This window comes from Aricia agestis, chromosome 21 (genome assembly GCF_905147365.1).
Source record: "Aricia agestis chromosome 21, ilAriAges1.1, whole genome shotgun sequence".
NCBI lineage: Eukaryota > Metazoa > Arthropoda > Insecta > Lepidoptera > Lycaenidae > Aricia > Aricia agestis.
In genome coordinates this window covers 10,372,819-10,388,824 of record NC_056426.1, presented here as the reverse complement: position 1 = coordinate 10,388,824, position 16,006 = coordinate 10,372,819, and the positions used below count along the sequence as shown (strand labels likewise).

Sequence of the window (16,006 nt, the reverse complement as noted above, 5' to 3'; positions counted from 1 at the left end):
AAGCGTGTGGACGTGATTTCGAGTGGCGCGAGTCGACCTTCTCCTTAGTTGTCTTTTGGCTCTAACGGTTCGGTGAATACTGAACGGCGAGCTTACTCGACAGAGCTAATGCTGAATGTGTGGACGAAAGCCAAAGTTCGGAATTCCGTCCAACATTCAGCATTGCTCGATAGTTTTATTCTAAATCGATATATTTAATTCCACCGAGCCGGCTCGATGCGAGCCTTCGAGCTGTGAGTTTTGCGGTCCACACAGTAATTATTACTCGATTTGGAGTAAAACTATCGAGCAAAACCGCATGTGAGTACTTAGAATAAGACTAGGTAATAAATTATAATATTTAAAAAATGCAATTTGTTAATTAATTAAATTGTTTATTTAATACTCATCACTTATCAGCCATATAGTTTGAACATCGTTTAATAAGTATTTAATGCTACAAAAAGGCAAGCAAAACTTTTTTGGCTTCCCACTAGCTGATTTGTTTGCTCATTAGTTCAAACCATACCATGCACAGTACCATTTTGCAATAAAAATCTTAAATGATGAATACATACACAACACAATACATTTCAATAACAAATATTATTCAGTATAATATATAAGTCCATGAATATTATCAATAAGTTTAAATAATGATTGTAAAGAATTATTTAATTTGTTCGGAATTTTGTATAAAACCTGTTTGGTGAGATCTTTCCAGATGGAAACCAGTAGTAGATTATATTTATGTTGAATTCTAATAAAAGATACAATTTAATATTTTTTTCTTTTTTAGGGTTCTGTACCCAAAGGGTGAAAACGGAACCCTATTCATGAGACTTCAATGTCTGTCTGTCTGTCTACAGGCTGTATCTCAAGAACCACTATAGCTAGAGTTCTGAAATTTTCACAGATTGTGTATATCTGTTGCCGCTATAACAAAAAATACTAAAAACAAAATAAAATTAATATTTAAAGGGAGCCCCCATACAACAAACGTGATTTTTTTGGCCTTTTTTGCTCGATATCAATAATGGCAACAGGTAGGCACTTGATATTTTCACATAGGCCTTAATTATGTCTACTTCAATATTTAAGAATAATATTAAAATAAAATAAAAAATTAAGGGGGCTGTCATACAAAAACACAATTTTTCGCCTATTTTTCCTCTAACGAACCCTTCGCGCGCGAGTCCGACTCGCACTTGGCCGATTATAGATGCTAGATATAATGTAACTTTATCTTGCAGTCATCTTGCTTAAAGAAAGCAGTGGAACATGAATATGTTGGTAAAATTGCTTCAATATGTTGATTTGGATTCAGCTTATTGGTCAATTCAAACATCCAGCACTGCCTCCATAGAGATAGGTTACACACTCAGTTTCTATCAGTTCAGTTCATCAATCTGGCGCGAATCTGAATGTCTAACCAGTTGATTGAAGGACTGATCATTTCTTTATTATGTACTTTGCCATCAGTCTGAAGTCTGCAACTGACTCCAGATTGATAGCAAACTGAATTTGTGTAGCCTACGTCTAGTATAAAGTTTGAATAAAAAATAATTGAAGACTTATTGAGACAAAATAGAATTTATTTAAGAAAAACAATATTCCTAAGTCGCTTAAACATGATGGATAATAAATAATTAATGATCTTCTGTCATGCTGGTCATTTAAAATGAAATAAATTAAATTCAAATACTAAATAATACTTCATAATAATTTCACAGTTAAATCAAACTATATTGATTAAAGTCAATGTTTAAAAAGTCACAAAATATTCGAAAAGAAAGTGATTTCTATTTTTTAAACTAAATTGAAATGCAATGTCTATACAACTACAATGTTTAAGTACATGCAAGTATCAAAATAAGGAAAATTATATTTTACACTTACAGATAAAAGAAGACACTTTTATCTTGAGAATAATTACAAAAACACCTTGTATATAGTCACTAAACATAGTATGACACTGCAACAATATGCTTTGTATTTTCCTCGGGTCATCTTTTTGTTATATCATTTTCTACAAAATGCAGTTTGATAAGAGACCTGAATATTTCGTTACTTTAATTTTTAGTAAACTATTGAATGATGTTGAGGCCCATAAAGTAAATTGTAGGACCTGTAAAAGTAAATTGTATATTAATCTCATTACATGTATGATAGTTGATACTATGGTACAGGCTAATGCTTTAATGAGGTATTCATAATGTTCTGATGGTATTTTCCAGTAAAATTGTTTAGATAAACAATAAACTAATCGTAACAATAATTGTACATCACATTGTTTGTATAAAGATCATTAGTTTTCTGAAGTCAGTTTAGTTTTGTGCGGTCTGCTTCTCCAGACCGGCGGGGTCCATGATTGGCGCCTGTTTCTTTACGATACCGGACAGCAGGGTTTTGATCTGAGCAATGGCACGGCCGGGATTCAGACCCTTCGGGCAAGTTCGGGTGCAGTTCATGATGGTGTGACATCTGTACACCGAGTAGGTGTCCTTCAGCTTCGAGAGACGCTTCTGAGTAGCATCATCACGGGAGTCGATGATCCACCTGTAAGCCTGCATGAGTACAGCCGGGCCGAGGTACTTATCTCCGTTCCACCAGTACGACGGGCAGCTGGTGGAGCAGCAGGCGCACAGCACACACTCGTACAGACCGTCCAGCTTCGCTCGGTCCTCCACATCCTGGAGAAGAGGCTTCTCGCTGCCCTTAGCGGGCTCCTTTTCGCGCTGCAGCCAGGGCTCGATGGACTGGTACTGCTTGTAGAAGTTGGTCAGGTCAGGCACCAGATCCTTGACCACGTACATGTGGGGCAAGGGGTAGATCTTGGTCGGCTTGGAGAGGTTCTGGTCGATGTGGCTGATGCAGGCGAGGGTGTTGATGCCGTCGATGTTCATGGCGCAGGAGCCGCAGACGCCCTCCCGGCACGACCTCCTGAACGTGAGAGTCGGGTCCATCTCGTTCTTGATCTTCAGAAGGGCGTCGAGCACCATGGGCGCGCAGTCGTCCAAATCCACCTCGAAGTTTTGTGTGTAGGGCTTCTTGTCCGGCTCGTCGGGGTTCCAGCGGTACACGGCGAACGTCTTCACTCTCTTGCCCAGAGCCGATGACGTAGCGAAGGTGCGCAGCTGCCCGAAGGTGCCAGTCGTCAACCTCAGGAGCGGCATTATGTAATATTTTTCAAAATATTAGGCAATAATAACAAAATTACTTTCTCCGTCTAAGGTATTGTTTATATAATGTAGCACAGTCGTAATTATATTCGTTTTTGATGTCGCTTTATCGAAATTCCGAGGTCACAACCCGAGTTTCCAAATATTTTTTGACTTTTTTTACTTTTTAAGCAGATTGACGATTGTGACCAGTGTTGCCAACTTTTCTTATACTAACCCACCAAATTCAGCAGTGTAAGGCCTCGGTCTCGAATTTTGCGGGAAGCGGGGCGGCGGCGGCGGCGGCGCGGGAGAGGGGCGGGCAACGCATACCTGTTCTCGAAACCAGCGGGCAGATCGCGCGGCACTGTAGCGGTGTAGTGTTGTGTTTGTGGTTGTGTTGTCGACATTCGCTAACGAAATGTCTGAAAATCGGCGACAACATCTTTTTGATTCAAATGTATTCCTAATGCTCGATTTATTGTGGGCAAAAGAAGAAGTGGATCCCTACTATAGGGCAAGAAAAATAAATGGCGAGTTTTATCGAAATTATGAAGAACAGAGACAAAATCCCGATAAATTCTACGACTACACCAGAATGAGTGTAGAAACTTTTGACTATATTCTAGAAACTATCAAGAGTGATTTAGAGTCTGGAATTAATCCAAAAAGTTTTAGAGGTATATCTCCAGCAGAAAAATTATACATAACGCTTGGGTAAGTAAAACAACGAAATTGTAATTTGTAATTGTATTTATTGATTGTTTCAAAAAGGAAGTGTTGTACCTACTAATTTAGTAAATAGTTTGGCATCGGTATTAAGTTCCCAGATACAATAATTTTAATTAAATACCTACTACACACTAATCAGCCTTAATTATTTATCTTTGACGAAAAATATAATATAAAAACGTTTCGTATGAAATAAGTAACATAACAGTTTGTCATTTATTTTTAAAATCACAGTTTTCGTTTGTACGACGATTAATTATTTCTACAATCACAGTTTTCTCACTCATTTACAGTATTTTTATTACAAGGTCGATATACTTAGTGGTCAGTATAATAATTCCACGCTTATTCTAATCTTGAAACTAAATCTCCTTTCTAAAATTAAAGTTCTCATTTGTACGACGATTAGTTAACTATTTAAATCACAGTTTTGTTATTTATTGACAGTATTTTCATTATAAGATTGATATAACTCTATTGTTGAGTACTATACCCATACATATATGATTCATTAGAAGGGTACGTGCTTTCATTTACACTTAACTCATCTAGAAGAGCTTGATTAATTTTTTGTCTTACTCTAAACTTTTGAACGGGCGTGAATTTTTCCATTTGTGGAAGTAAACTCATAAAAAAGTAGTAGTCATCAGACTTATTCTCATTTCTGGAAGCCTCGTTTCTACTTTGATTTGATAAATCATTTTCCAGCAGTCTTATCCTTTTCCTTTCCAATTCTAAAAATTCAGTTCTTATGTCATTCGCTGTTCTCTTTTTTCTTGATCGTTGTGACGCAGAAGCTTCTCTTGGAGGCGTAGAAATTTCTTGCGATGATGTAGAAGCTTCTTGAGAAGAAACAGGAGCCTCTTGTGAGGATGTAGAAGGTTGTTGTGGATAAATAGAAGATTCTTCATTATGACCGGTTGTATCTTCTTGAGATTTTTCTCCAGATATGTCTTCTATCTCAAAAGAATCATTACTCATCTGATTACTTACTTCAGTACTGCTTAAATTACCCTCAGTAACATTTGGTACAACTTCATCTTGCAAAAACCTCAATTGAGAAAAATATTGCCAATTTGAGGGTTGATTAACATTTCCGGCATCTCCTGATCTAGGGGCAGGATTTTTTTTTAATTCCTTTCTATAGTGATCTTTTAAATTTTTCCATTTCTTCTTTAAATCGGTCACTGAAACAAAGAACGAACAGACTATTTATTACATACATAACTTTAACATATACATGCTTTAATTTTCAGGTTTTTGGCGAGTGGGCAGCCTTTCAAAAGACTGTCGTTGTCATTCAGAATGGGAAAAACAACGGTGGCCAACATAGTTTATGGCACTTGTAAAGCTATATGGAAAAATTTGGTACATTTACATATGCCAAAACCGACAGAAGAATTATTGAAAAATATAACGGAAAAATACTATGAAAAATGGCAATTTCCTAATTGCGTTGGTGCTATTGATGGCAAGCACTGTCGAATAAAAAATCCTAAGTTCGCTGGATCATCGCATTATAATTATAAACATTTCTTTTCGATGCACTTGCAAGCGGTCGCGGATGCTGACAAAAGATTCATTTGTATAGAAGTTGGAGGAAGAGGGAAACAAAGCGATGCAGGGACATTCCATTACTCTAATTTGAACCGTTTACTTCAGAGTAATAACTACAATATACCAGGACCACAATATCTACCCTCATCAGATATCGTTCTACCAATGGTTTTTATTGGAGATGAAGGATATCCACTCAAAACATATTTGATGCGACCTTATCCACAAAGCGTACTTAATGCACAAAATGAGTTATTTAATAAGCGATTATCGCGGGCTCGAAAGACTATTGAGTGTGCTTTCGGAATTTTAAGATCCAAGTGGCATATTTTCAGATCGCCCATAGAGACAAACAAATGTCATGCAAGATTACTCATCAAAACTTGCTGTTTGTTGCATAATATTATCCGAGATAAGGATGGTGATAATGACATTGCCTATATTACTGTCAATACGAATCAACAAACATTACAAACACGATTACAAACCAACGCCCGGACGTCTTATCAAGCACAATATATACGTGAAAAATTCAAAGAATATTTTGTAAATAATCCCATTAGCTACTAATTAATTTGTAAACCATAATAAACATTGTATATAACATAATAAATATTTTTTATATTCACCTACCTTCAATATTCAGTTCGTTTTTTATTTCTTCCCATAATTGATTAATTATTCTTCTATTTTTATGGTTCACATCTTTGCTGTTCCATATGGGTCTCCTCTCAAAGATTGCCGAAATAATTTGCTCTTGCACGTCCGAGGACATTTTGAAACGTCACAAAAAAAAGTACAACACTATACTACAATGCAGACGCGCAACGCGGGACGGTCACCGCTCGACTGGAGGGCACCGCTCGTCGCCCGCCCCCGCGCCGCTCCCGCGCCGCTGTTTTCGAGACCCGGTCCATTTGACGATACGCATAAGATCCTGCCGCTCCCGCGCCGCCGCCGCCGCCGCCCCGCTGCCCGCAAAATTCGAGACCGAGGCCTCAGCCACCAGAAACCGCTAAAACCTAAATGGCCTCTCAAACCACCAGAATTCCACTAAATAAAGTAAAGACAACAACAACCTATCTGAATATAATTTGAAAATAATACAACAACAACGTTATTATTATTATGAAATAATTATTTTTGTTAGGTACTTCAAAAAGGAAAATTTTAGTTACCTATGTACCTACCTATGTATAAGTAGGTACTTAAGAGTAAAGATGAACGTCTTCTTTTTCTCTTTAGTTCTAATTTTTGTAATACGGTATTCGGTATTATGTTATTACAGCATTTGCTTTCGCGTGCTAACCTTGCACGAAAGAAAGGCAATCAAACTTCATCCGGTTTCTCTGTTAAGTCTTGACAACATTCATCATGCTAAATAATCGCTCTATATCAGCGTTAGAATGCGGCAAAACAAATAAAGATAATAATAATATAATTAAGTTTCCAATGTGCGTCTTTAAGGGTTTTTTTTTTATGAAATAAGGGGGCAAACGGGTCACCTGATGCAAAAGCAACTTCCGTCGCCCATGGACACTCGCAGCATCAGAAGAGCAAGTGCGTTGCCGGCCTTTTAAGAGGGAATAGGGTAATAGAGGAGGGTAGGAAAAGGAAGGGAAGTGAAGGGAATAGTTGAGGGTAGGGAAGGGAATAGGGTAGGGGTTAGGGGATTGGGCCTCCGGTAAACTCACTCACTCGGCGAAACACAGCGCAAGCACTGTTTCACGCCGGTTTTCTGTGAGAACGTGGTATTTATCCGGTCGAGCCGGCCCATTCGTGCCGAAGCATGGCTCTCCCACGGATAAATTAGAAAAATAATAAAAAAAACTAGTGGTTTAACGTCGAAGCTACCACTAACTTAAATGATCTAATCCATTTAGAAATCCACCAGCCACTAAAACCATATTTTTCCTGCCGAAAGGTACGTCTAAACCACCAGATCTAGTGGAAATTCCACTAAGTTGGCAACACTGATTGTAACAACTGACATGTGATGCCAAAAGTTAAATGTCAGTGTCACTCGTACAAATTTCCATCTTCTCCTTTATTTTTTATTTTATTATTTTTATTTATTTAAAACACTTTATGCAAATATTTACATAGGCGGGCTTAATGCCGTGTGGCATTCTCTACCAGCCAACCTTAGGGTGATGATGAAAGTGTAGAATAGGCGCATTCTAAGACTGAATTGGTTTAGACATTAAATAAATAGTTATATAATTATTTTATACATATTTTATCATAATAGACCTACATAAACCGTAATTACCTATTATACATACTAATACACACTATAAGCTTATTATAATACCATACATAAGTTATACATAATTAAACTATATAAATAAGATATACCTACATAGAATAAGGAATTGAATTACTAAATGAAAATATGTAATATAATAATATATTTGTCAAATATGAATTCCAGTGGAACCTTAATCTAATTACTAATTATTATTCAACTGATTTAAATATAATTGACGAACTCTGCGTTTAAAAATATTTTTGTTAGGGGACATCCTGATTTCTTGGGGAAGGGCGTTCCAAAGGAGTATGGACTGTACATGGAAGGAGGAGTGGACAATACTGGAATTATGAGAGGGACAATGTAGTCGCAAGTTTTTGGATGATCGAAGTTCCTGACTGTGGGTATTAAGTACTGAAAAATTCAAGGTGGGAAGATAAATATAGAGGAGCACTGGGAGAGTAAAGGAGAGAGTACAGCATACACAGTGCACGCAGTGAACGACGTTGACGAATCGGCAGCCATTGCAACTTAGATCGGTATTGAGAGACATGATCAAACTTACGAAGATTGAAAATGAACCTGATGCAGTTATTTAGCATACGGTCAAGTTTGTTAAGTAGTTCTTCACGGAGTTCGAAACAACAAACGTCACCGTAATCCAGTTGTGGAACTATAAGGGCTTGAACCAGCAGCGACTTTATATTAAAAGGTAAAAAGTTTTTTAGTCGATAAAGAGACAGCAAAGAGCCTGTCACCTTACGGCAGACGTTAGTAATATGAGTACGCCAATCGAGACTGCTGTCTATATGTAGCCCGAGATCTTTAACACTGGAGCTAAAAGGGATGACACTATTACCAAAGACGACGGGTGGAAGGGCTCTAATATCGACTCGACTCATCAAGCGCGGACTGCCAATCAAGATGGCTTGACATTTACTGGCGTTTACATGCAGACCGAAATTTGCAGACCACGCATTTATAGCCTCCAAGTCCCGGTTCATATTCCTAATCGCAGCAGGTAACTCTTCAACCCTCTCTTGAATGTAAACCTGCAAATCATCGGCATAAAGGTGATACGCACAATGAAGTATAACCAAGGATATAAGATTAATAAATAGAGAAAACAAAAGGGGAGAGAGAATACCGCCTTGAGGTACACCAGCTTCAAGATCCACCCAACTAGAAGAGGAATCATCTAATCCATAGACATAATATAACAGTATATATTATGTCTATGATCTAATCTTACACTCTGCTGGCGTCCTTGAAGATAGGAACAAAACCAATGATATTCTATGTTACTAACGTTACGGGAAAGAATTGACAGAAGAATGTCATGGTCGACGTTATTAAATGGGCTGGAAAAATCGATTAAAACTAAGACAGAATTTTTTGAGTTCTCCATGCCAGCCCTTACATCATTAGTTACTTTTAACAAAGCAGAGGTGGTACTGTGCCCCGGTCTGAATCCAGATTGAAATGGTGAGAGGATTTTGTTTTGGATAACAAACGCGGAGAGCTGCTTTTGAACACATGCTTCAAGAACCTTGGATAAATAGGGAAGAATAGAAATAGGGCGAAAATGGGACGGCTGTAATGGATAAGGGATTTTAGGTAAAGGACGAATGTAGGCTTTACCCCATAGTTTAGGAAATGTAGAGTGCTCTATAGAAAAGTTAACAATGTGTGTAATAGCTGGCAAGAGTTCGTCGATAATAGGGAGTAACATCTGTCGACAGATGTTATCACAGCCAACGGCTTTAGAGCCAATGCGTTTAATGGTAGCTTTGATCTCACCCGGAGTAATTGGAGAAAAATGGAAAATTTCATCGATAGCAAAAGGTAAACTTCCTAAATAGGCAATGGTTTGCCGTTTGGTTTGAGTATCCAATGCAATGCAAGAAGAAAAGTGGATGTTAATATCATTTAAGTTTATGGAGCTTTGCAAGTCACATTGACATATTTTCTTTTTCTTATTATTGCACTTCGGCTTTTTAACCTGGATGGCCAGTTGGCGTACCGTACCTTTGTCGGTTTTTGACTTTTGTTTGAGGCAACAATGTTATTTTTTTTATAAAATATGAGGTTCTCTTAGTTATTCTAAATCATCAAGATTTATTTATTTTTTATTGGTTTTGACTTTTGGTATTATTTTAATATTTTTTATTAAAACTCTGTAAGTCTCTGTTGCATTACAAGTTAAGCGCTTATTCCACTTGTCCTTTAGAAGTCCTAGCTAGGATCCTACATAGGAGACTAATTAGTTCGCTTCTTATTCCACTTGTCCTAATTTAGTGACTAAATCAGTTGTTATTTTGGTCAGACGTCTTCTTAATGGCTCCAGTTCTATCAAAGCAACAAAAAATTGGTCTTCTCATAGGCTTAGCTGTTGGCTCAATGAAAATAAAAATAAATAAAAGGCGAAAAAGATGGTTGAAAAAAGTTTTGCTCTACGTAAAATTATGAATATTATGAATAATAATAATAATAATAATAATAATAATAATAATCCTAGCTAGGATCCTAGCTTTCTAAATGTTATTCCACTTGACTAAATTTTTTAGGACCCTAGCTAGGACTTCCTAAACAGGACAAGTGGAATAAGCACTTTATCCTAGCTAGGAAGTCCTAGCTAGGATCCTAAAAAATTTAGTCCAGTGGAATAACATTTAGAAAGCTAAGATCCTAGCTAGGTTAGGATCCTAGCTAGGATCCTAGCTTTCTAAATGTTGTGTAACAAGTGGAATAAAGCGCTTATTCCACTTGTCCTATTTAGAAGTCCTAGCTAGGATCCTACATAGGAGACTAATTAGTTCGCTTCTTATTCCACTTGTCCTAATTTAGTGACTAAATCAGTTGTCATTTTAGTCAGACGTCTTCTTAATTATGGCTCTGCACTTCTATCAAAGCAACAAAAAATTGGTCTTGTCATAGGCTTAGCTGTTGGCTCAATGAAAATAAAAATAAATAAAAGGCGAAAAAGATGGTTGAAAGAATTTTTGCTCCACGTAAAATTATGAATTATGAACTACTTGGAACCAGCAGACTTAAGAAACTACCTACGAATGAATTCCAGATCTTATAACATAATATAAATTGACTTTAATACAGATTTAGCAGTTCCCACTACAGATAAAAGGTTGAAACCATCTGGCAACACTGATTTAGTCATTCAGGAGCCACATTTTTTTCCGATTTAGGATCCTAGCTTTCTAAATGCTATTCCACTTGACTAAATTTTTGTAGGATCCTAGCTAGGACTTCCTAAATAGGACAAGTGGAATAAGCGCTTAAGAACCGAACTAATGAGGGATTTTCATTTATATTTTTTAATTTTATTTTTAATAATCTTAACTAGATGGCGTAAGGATAAACACTACTAGATTTTCTATTGGTTCCTCACCGATCTGAAATTATCTGCAGGTTGGCATCACTGCCTACATATGGGTTGTGTTTCAAAAAAATATCAGTGTACTGTCAAGTGTGACATAAATCAAAATGTCTTAAACCTAAGCGATCATTGGCCTAAGCGATTAGGCCAGTATACTGGTAATAGTTTAGGAACACCCTGACATAATAAAAAGTTGTCAAACTGAAAACTGACAACTGAAAGAGTTTTGGCGGCCATGTTACTTTGAAACTTCTTCTACTTTTTATTGTTGGTGTGGTTTTTATTATTTTTTCTCAAATTGTGTTACTTGGGTTTTCGATGTTCATTATTGGTAAAATATTGGCCATTAAATATCGTTGTCAAAACAAAAATTTATAATTCCTGTGACATATTTTGGTGTGAATATCGATAAATAGGGCTATTTCTTCCGTGAGATTTAACTAAAACATCGTTATAATAACTTTAAACATCGTTATGATAACTTTATTAGCCTATTCATTGGAATATCATCGTGTCTTTTTCAAATTGAAATGTATCAAGTTTTACATTCTTTTGCCCACTTTTGTAGAAATTATTGATGGTATTGCCTGGTATTACCGATAGTTGTCTACCCATACGCCATCTAGTTACTAAAATGGAAACTGTTTGACAATCAAATTAAAAAAATAAGAAAATGCTTCATTAGTCTTCTATGTAGGATCCTAGCTAGGACTTCTAAATAGGACAAGTGGAATAAGCGCTTAAGTGGAATAAGCGCTTTAGTCAAGTGGAATAACATTTAGAAAGCTAGGATCCTAGCTAGCATCCTAAATCGGAAAAAAATGTGGCTCCTGAATGACTAAATCAGTGTTGCCAGATGGTTTCAACCTTTTATCTGTAGTGGGAACTGCTAAATCTGTATTAAAGTCAATTTATATTATTATGTTATATGTGGAATCCATTCGTAGGTAATTTCTTAAGTCTGCTGGTTCCAAGTAGTTCAGAAAGTTCATAATTCATAATTTTACGTGGAGCAAAAATTCTTTCAACCATCTTTTTCGCCTTTTATTTATTTTTGTTTTCATTGAGCCAACAGCTAAGCCTATGAGAAGACCAATTTTTTGTTGCTTTGATAGAACTGGAGCCATTAAGAAGACGTCTGACCAATTGATTTAGTCACTAAATTAGGACAAGTGGAATAAGAAGCGAACTAATTAGTCTCCTATGTAGGATCCTAGGTAGGACTTCTAAATAGGACAAGTGGAATAGGCGCTTAAACTCGGTACTCCAATACATTACTTCAACTCTTTTGCATTAGGTACTCCAAAATCTTAAAAATGAAATAATTTAGGCGGGAAAATTTATGTTTTGATTTTTGACATTTACTTTTGTTGCGAAGTTAGAAAATCAACAAAGTAGGTACCTAAACATTTTATTAAAAATTAATTTTAGCTGGACAATGTCCAAAAATACAAACTCAGTTAAATCTACGAAAAGTGAATCACCTAAAACTCCCGGGGGCATCAGTATTTCTTTGCTGACTCCTTGTAGACGAGTTGGGTTATCTAGAAGCTGGCGTAAAGAAGGTCCTTCGCCTTTTATTTCTCCATTATCGAGTTCACAACAAAATACCGTTGAAGAGCAGAGCACTCCGCAAGCGAGAAATTCCAGAAAAAGAAAAAATGGCTCGCCTGAAAAAGGTAGCCACAAAATCGAAGATGAAAACGACACAAGTGCCACAAATACAACGGAAACCGAAAATTCACAAACACCAACAAGAGCAAACGTCATTCGAAAAAGATCTAAAACTCTACTGAGCAAGGTAACACAAAATAAATGCGAAAGTCCTAAAGAAACTAAAGAATGTAATGATGACTGTGAGGAGTTAAATGCTACAAAAGTATCTAAACTCTCCAGACTGAATTCGAAATTTAATAAATCTAAGTCTCCACTTATAAAGATTGATAAGGAAAATAAGTCAAAACAGGTCAGTTCAACACCTAGTACAAGTAAACTAGAAGGTAACTTAGATAAAACAAAAAATACAAGTCCACAAAATCTAACTACAGAATGTGTTGTAGTTATACAGAAAGAAATATTCAAAGATAACTCTCAGAAAGTTAATGTATTGGAAAAAGATCCAAAACCTTCCCAAATTTTGTTAGATTCGGATTCAGATGATATACCACTATGCCAAATAAACAAAAACACAAGAGATGTTTCTGATGAAATAGAAGTACAATCAATAGCAGAAGAAATTTCAGATGAGAGAGGCACAATAATAAACGATGCAAAGATAGGAAACAAAGTATCTAAATTGGAAGACAAAAAAACATCAACTACAGACTTAAAAACCATAGCCAAAAAGTCTAAATTATCAAGAAAGAGTTCAAAGACGGAAATTAAAATAGAATCCAAACCATCATCACAAAGTTCTTTTGATGATGAGGACGATGATGATTTTGATCATCGGAAAACAATCATAGTTAAGAAATGTTATGATAAAGTTGTAAAACCGTTAAAAGCGAAATCTACAGGTTCAATAACAGACAAAGATATAGAGGAGCTAAAAACTAGAATAGAAGTTAAGAAGAAATTGCTTTTGGCGAAGACTTTAGACTCCGACACAAAAGACGTACGGGATCTTATTAAGAAATGGCAGAAAGGCTGCCAGGACGCATTAGTTGAGCTAATGGAGTTAATGAAAAAGAAAATGCCAGATCAACCTAAAATGGAGAATGCGCAGATATTGAATATGTTGAAAATACCAGCAGATCTAGTAGGCTATGACTCGGAGAATGATTGCTTTAATTCACCCAATGATACTAATATAATTTTATCTTGTCTTAAGATATAGATGATATTTATGAATTTCATATTATTGAAATAAAACTAATAATATAAGCAATAAGTATCCTATCTGGGTTTATTTTACTTCATGTTGATATGTTTAAAGGCTAAAATTACCACACATATTCAAGGCAATATGTAAGATTTTTTTAAGGAGAGCATTTATTCAAAAATATGGAAAAATTTATAGGATCTTTACTCATACTGTTTTTTTTTTAATTGTCTAAACACCACATAATATGATATAAAAATGTATGCTATTTCCAAATATGATTTTTTGAATTGTTCTTACTTTATTTCATCAAGTATCTGGCAAGTTTACTCACATTTAACAGGTTTAGCATGACAAAAATAAAATACAAAATAATTATAACTTATTTATTTAACGTAACTACAAAATCTACTAATAAGTAACAACTAGAATCTATGATAGCGGATAGGGTTTTCGGGATCAAACAGTTTTGGGTCTTTAAAGAATGCTTTGTCCTTATAATAATAAGGCATGTAGGCGCAGTTTTGTGCTTTAGTGATTTCAGTTTCTACTAGAGCCTGCTTGGCCTTACAGAGCCCAGTAATATGTCTTCCATATATCCTTCCAGTGTAAGGGCTTTGAAACTGTGATAGTAATCTATAGTTCTTGTAGTCTGGGGTTATGTTGAGCTTGCAAAGAATACACTGGCGTCGTTCCTTCTTGTATGGATTATCCATTTCCACGGGAGCATCGTCAGATTCTGGGTTGGAGGATGTCAATCTGATGGAATTTATGAACGCTCGATGCGATGTGCTTACTGAAACAATAGTAGAAACGGTGAGTCGTTGTAATACTTACAATAAAAGTATAATAAAAAGATTGAATCTTACTTATAGAACGCAAAGAAAGAGTTTTTAGTAGGGCCATCTTATTTTTTACAATTTAAGGTAAACATAACCTTAAAAATGTAGGAAGAAATGTCCACAGCACAGATTACTAGTATATATTTGGTCCACAGAGTACTTTACACAGATTACTACTAGTATATATTTTATTATAAAATGTCAACTTCAAAATGATCGTGATGATTGATGTCACTCATGTCAGGACTCAGGTGTCAAAAATTAAAATAGGATCTAGCTAGGGCTGCCATATTGCTAAATAAATTATTTACCATGAATATTTTTTAGTCCTTTGAAGTTTGCATTATATCCTTGGATACATAGACATATATATATACTCTTGGATACGATTATCGGACGTTCCCAATATTTGATCTATCTCTGGTTTTGCCCTACTAGAGATAGGAATAGCTCACATTAGACATTAGAGACATATATTTTATGTCTAATGTGAGCTATTCCTATCTCTAGTAGGGCAAAATCAGAGATAGATCAAATATTAGGAACGGCCGTAAAAGAATAACATAATATATTATAATAAGATAAGTTTATGTAACAAGCATTATTATTACGTAGAAAATTTGAAATAACCTCAAATAAAATAAAGTATCGAAAATTTCTGTAATTTTAATGATCACCATGATAGTCCATCCTTGAAAGGAGTTTATAACGTTGTTCTTTGTAACCGATAACTACAAATTTCTATTTTTATCGTTTCTTTTCTTATTTATAAAAAGTTTCGCCGCCCGAACAGGGACTTGAACCCTGGACCCTTGGATTAAAAGTCCAATGCTCTACCGACTGAGCTATCCGGGCATACTGAATAGGTACGAAATACCTGTTTAATTTACGAGTCATTAAATAGACTGAAAAGACTCCAAATTGTAGTGTTATTAACTTATTAACGGCCGTTCCCAATATTCAATCTATCTCTGGTTTGACATACAACCGATCGCAGCTAACATTGAATTGACATTTAAAAATATAATATGTCTGAGACATAATGTCTCTAATGTCTAATGTGAGCTATTCCTATCTCTAGTAGGGCAAAACCAGAGATAGATCAAATATTGGGAACGGTCGTTAGTCAGTAGATACTAGGATATGGAACTAGCAGTACTCAGAGACATTTAATTATAATTAACCTTCAATTTAATGAAGAGTTTGACAGAATATAATGTATGGAGCTTATGTCAACATTTTGTATTAATTACTTACATTTAAGAGGCC

At 35.7% G+C, this 16,006-nt stretch overlaps 5 protein-coding genes and 1 non-coding gene across 6 annotated transcripts; 2 read left to right on the top strand and 4 right to left on the bottom strand.

The window, feature by feature from the left end:
• Positions 1-1,979: 1,979 nt before the first annotated feature.
• On the bottom strand, positions 1,980-3,354 carry LOC121737680 (succinate dehydrogenase [ubiquinone] iron-sulfur subunit, mitochondrial-like). The gene has a single exon (XM_042129348.1). The coding sequence runs from the start codon at positions 3,153-3,155 to the stop codon at positions 2,307-2,309; it is 849 nt and encodes a 282-aa protein (XP_041985282.1). The 5' UTR covers positions 3,156-3,354; the 3' UTR covers positions 1,980-2,306.
• Positions 3,355-3,548: 194 nt separating this feature from the next.
• Positions 3,549-6,204, bottom strand: LOC121737633 (transcription factor Adf-1-like). Its single transcript, XM_042129293.1, has 2 exons — positions 6,063-6,204; positions 3,549-5,059 (listed from the first exon to the last, which is right to left on the bottom strand). Exons 1-2 carry the CDS (start codon positions 6,202-6,204, stop codon positions 4,347-4,349), a joined length of 855 nt encoding a protein of 284 aa, XP_041985227.1. The 3' UTR covers positions 3,549-4,346.
• On the top strand, positions 3,562-6,064 carry LOC121737632 (protein ALP1-like). The gene is made up of 2 exons (XM_042129292.1): positions 3,562-3,857; positions 5,129-6,064. Exons 1-2 carry the CDS (start codon positions 3,562-3,564, stop codon positions 5,997-5,999), a joined length of 1,167 nt encoding a protein of 388 aa, XP_041985226.1. The 3' UTR covers positions 6,000-6,064.
• Positions 6,205-12,445: 6,241 nt separating the features above from the next.
• LOC121737631 (intracellular protein transport protein USO1-like) lies at positions 12,446-13,916 on the top strand. Its single transcript, XM_042129291.1, has one exon. It carries the CDS (start codon positions 12,513-12,515, stop codon positions 13,908-13,910), a length of 1,398 nt encoding a protein of 465 aa, XP_041985225.1. The 5' UTR covers positions 12,446-12,512; the 3' UTR covers positions 13,911-13,916.
• Positions 13,917-14,267: 351 nt separating this feature from the next.
• Positions 14,268-14,866, bottom strand: LOC121737635 (28S ribosomal protein S18c, mitochondrial). The gene is made up of 2 exons (XM_042129294.1): positions 14,765-14,866; positions 14,268-14,691 (listed from the first exon to the last, which is right to left on the bottom strand). Exons 1-2 carry the CDS (start codon positions 14,799-14,801, stop codon positions 14,321-14,323), a joined length of 408 nt encoding a protein of 135 aa, XP_041985228.1. The 5' UTR covers positions 14,802-14,866; the 3' UTR covers positions 14,268-14,320.
• A 653-nt stretch (positions 14,867-15,519) lies between these two features.
• On the bottom strand, positions 15,520-15,592 carry Trnak-uuu. Its single transcript has one exon. It is a non-coding gene; the product is annotated as a tRNA-Lys (tRNA).
• Positions 15,593-16,006: the final 414 nt, after the last annotated feature.

What these genes read in the sequence shown, in the direction of transcription:
- LOC121737633 (XM_042129293.1), bottom strand. Translation starts at nt 6,204, where the DNA reads ATGTCCTCGGACGTGCAAGAGCAAATTATTTCGGCAATCTTTGAGAGG. An exon ending in AAACGAACTGAATATTGAAG is followed by an intron (nt 5,060 to 6,062) that starts GTAGGTGAATAT and finishes TCTTTGTTTCAG; the next exon opens with TGACCGATTTAAAGAAGAAA.
- LOC121737632 (XM_042129292.1), top strand. Translation starts at nt 3,562, where the DNA reads ATGTCTGAAAATCGGCGACAACATCTTTTTGATTCAAATGTATTCCTA. An exon ending in AAATTATACATAACGCTTGG is followed by an intron (nt 3,858 to 5,128) that starts GTAAGTAAAACA and finishes TTTAATTTTCAG; the next exon opens with GTTTTTGGCGAGTGGGCAGC.
- LOC121737631 (XM_042129291.1), top strand. Translation starts at nt 12,513, where the DNA reads ATGTCCAAAAATACAAACTCAGTTAAATCTACGAAAAGTGAATCACCT.
- LOC121737635 (XM_042129294.1), bottom strand. Translation starts at nt 14,801, where the DNA reads ATGGCCCTACTAAAAACTCTTTCTTTGCGTTCTATAA. An exon ending in TCTTTCTTTGCGTTCTATAA is followed by an intron (nt 14,692 to 14,764) that starts GTAAGATTCAAT and finishes CTATTGTTTCAG; the next exon opens with TAAGCACATCGCATCGAGCG.
- LOC121737680 (XM_042129348.1), bottom strand. Translation starts at nt 3,155, where the DNA reads ATGCCGCTCCTGAGGTTGACGACTGGCACCTTCGGGCAGCTGCGCACC.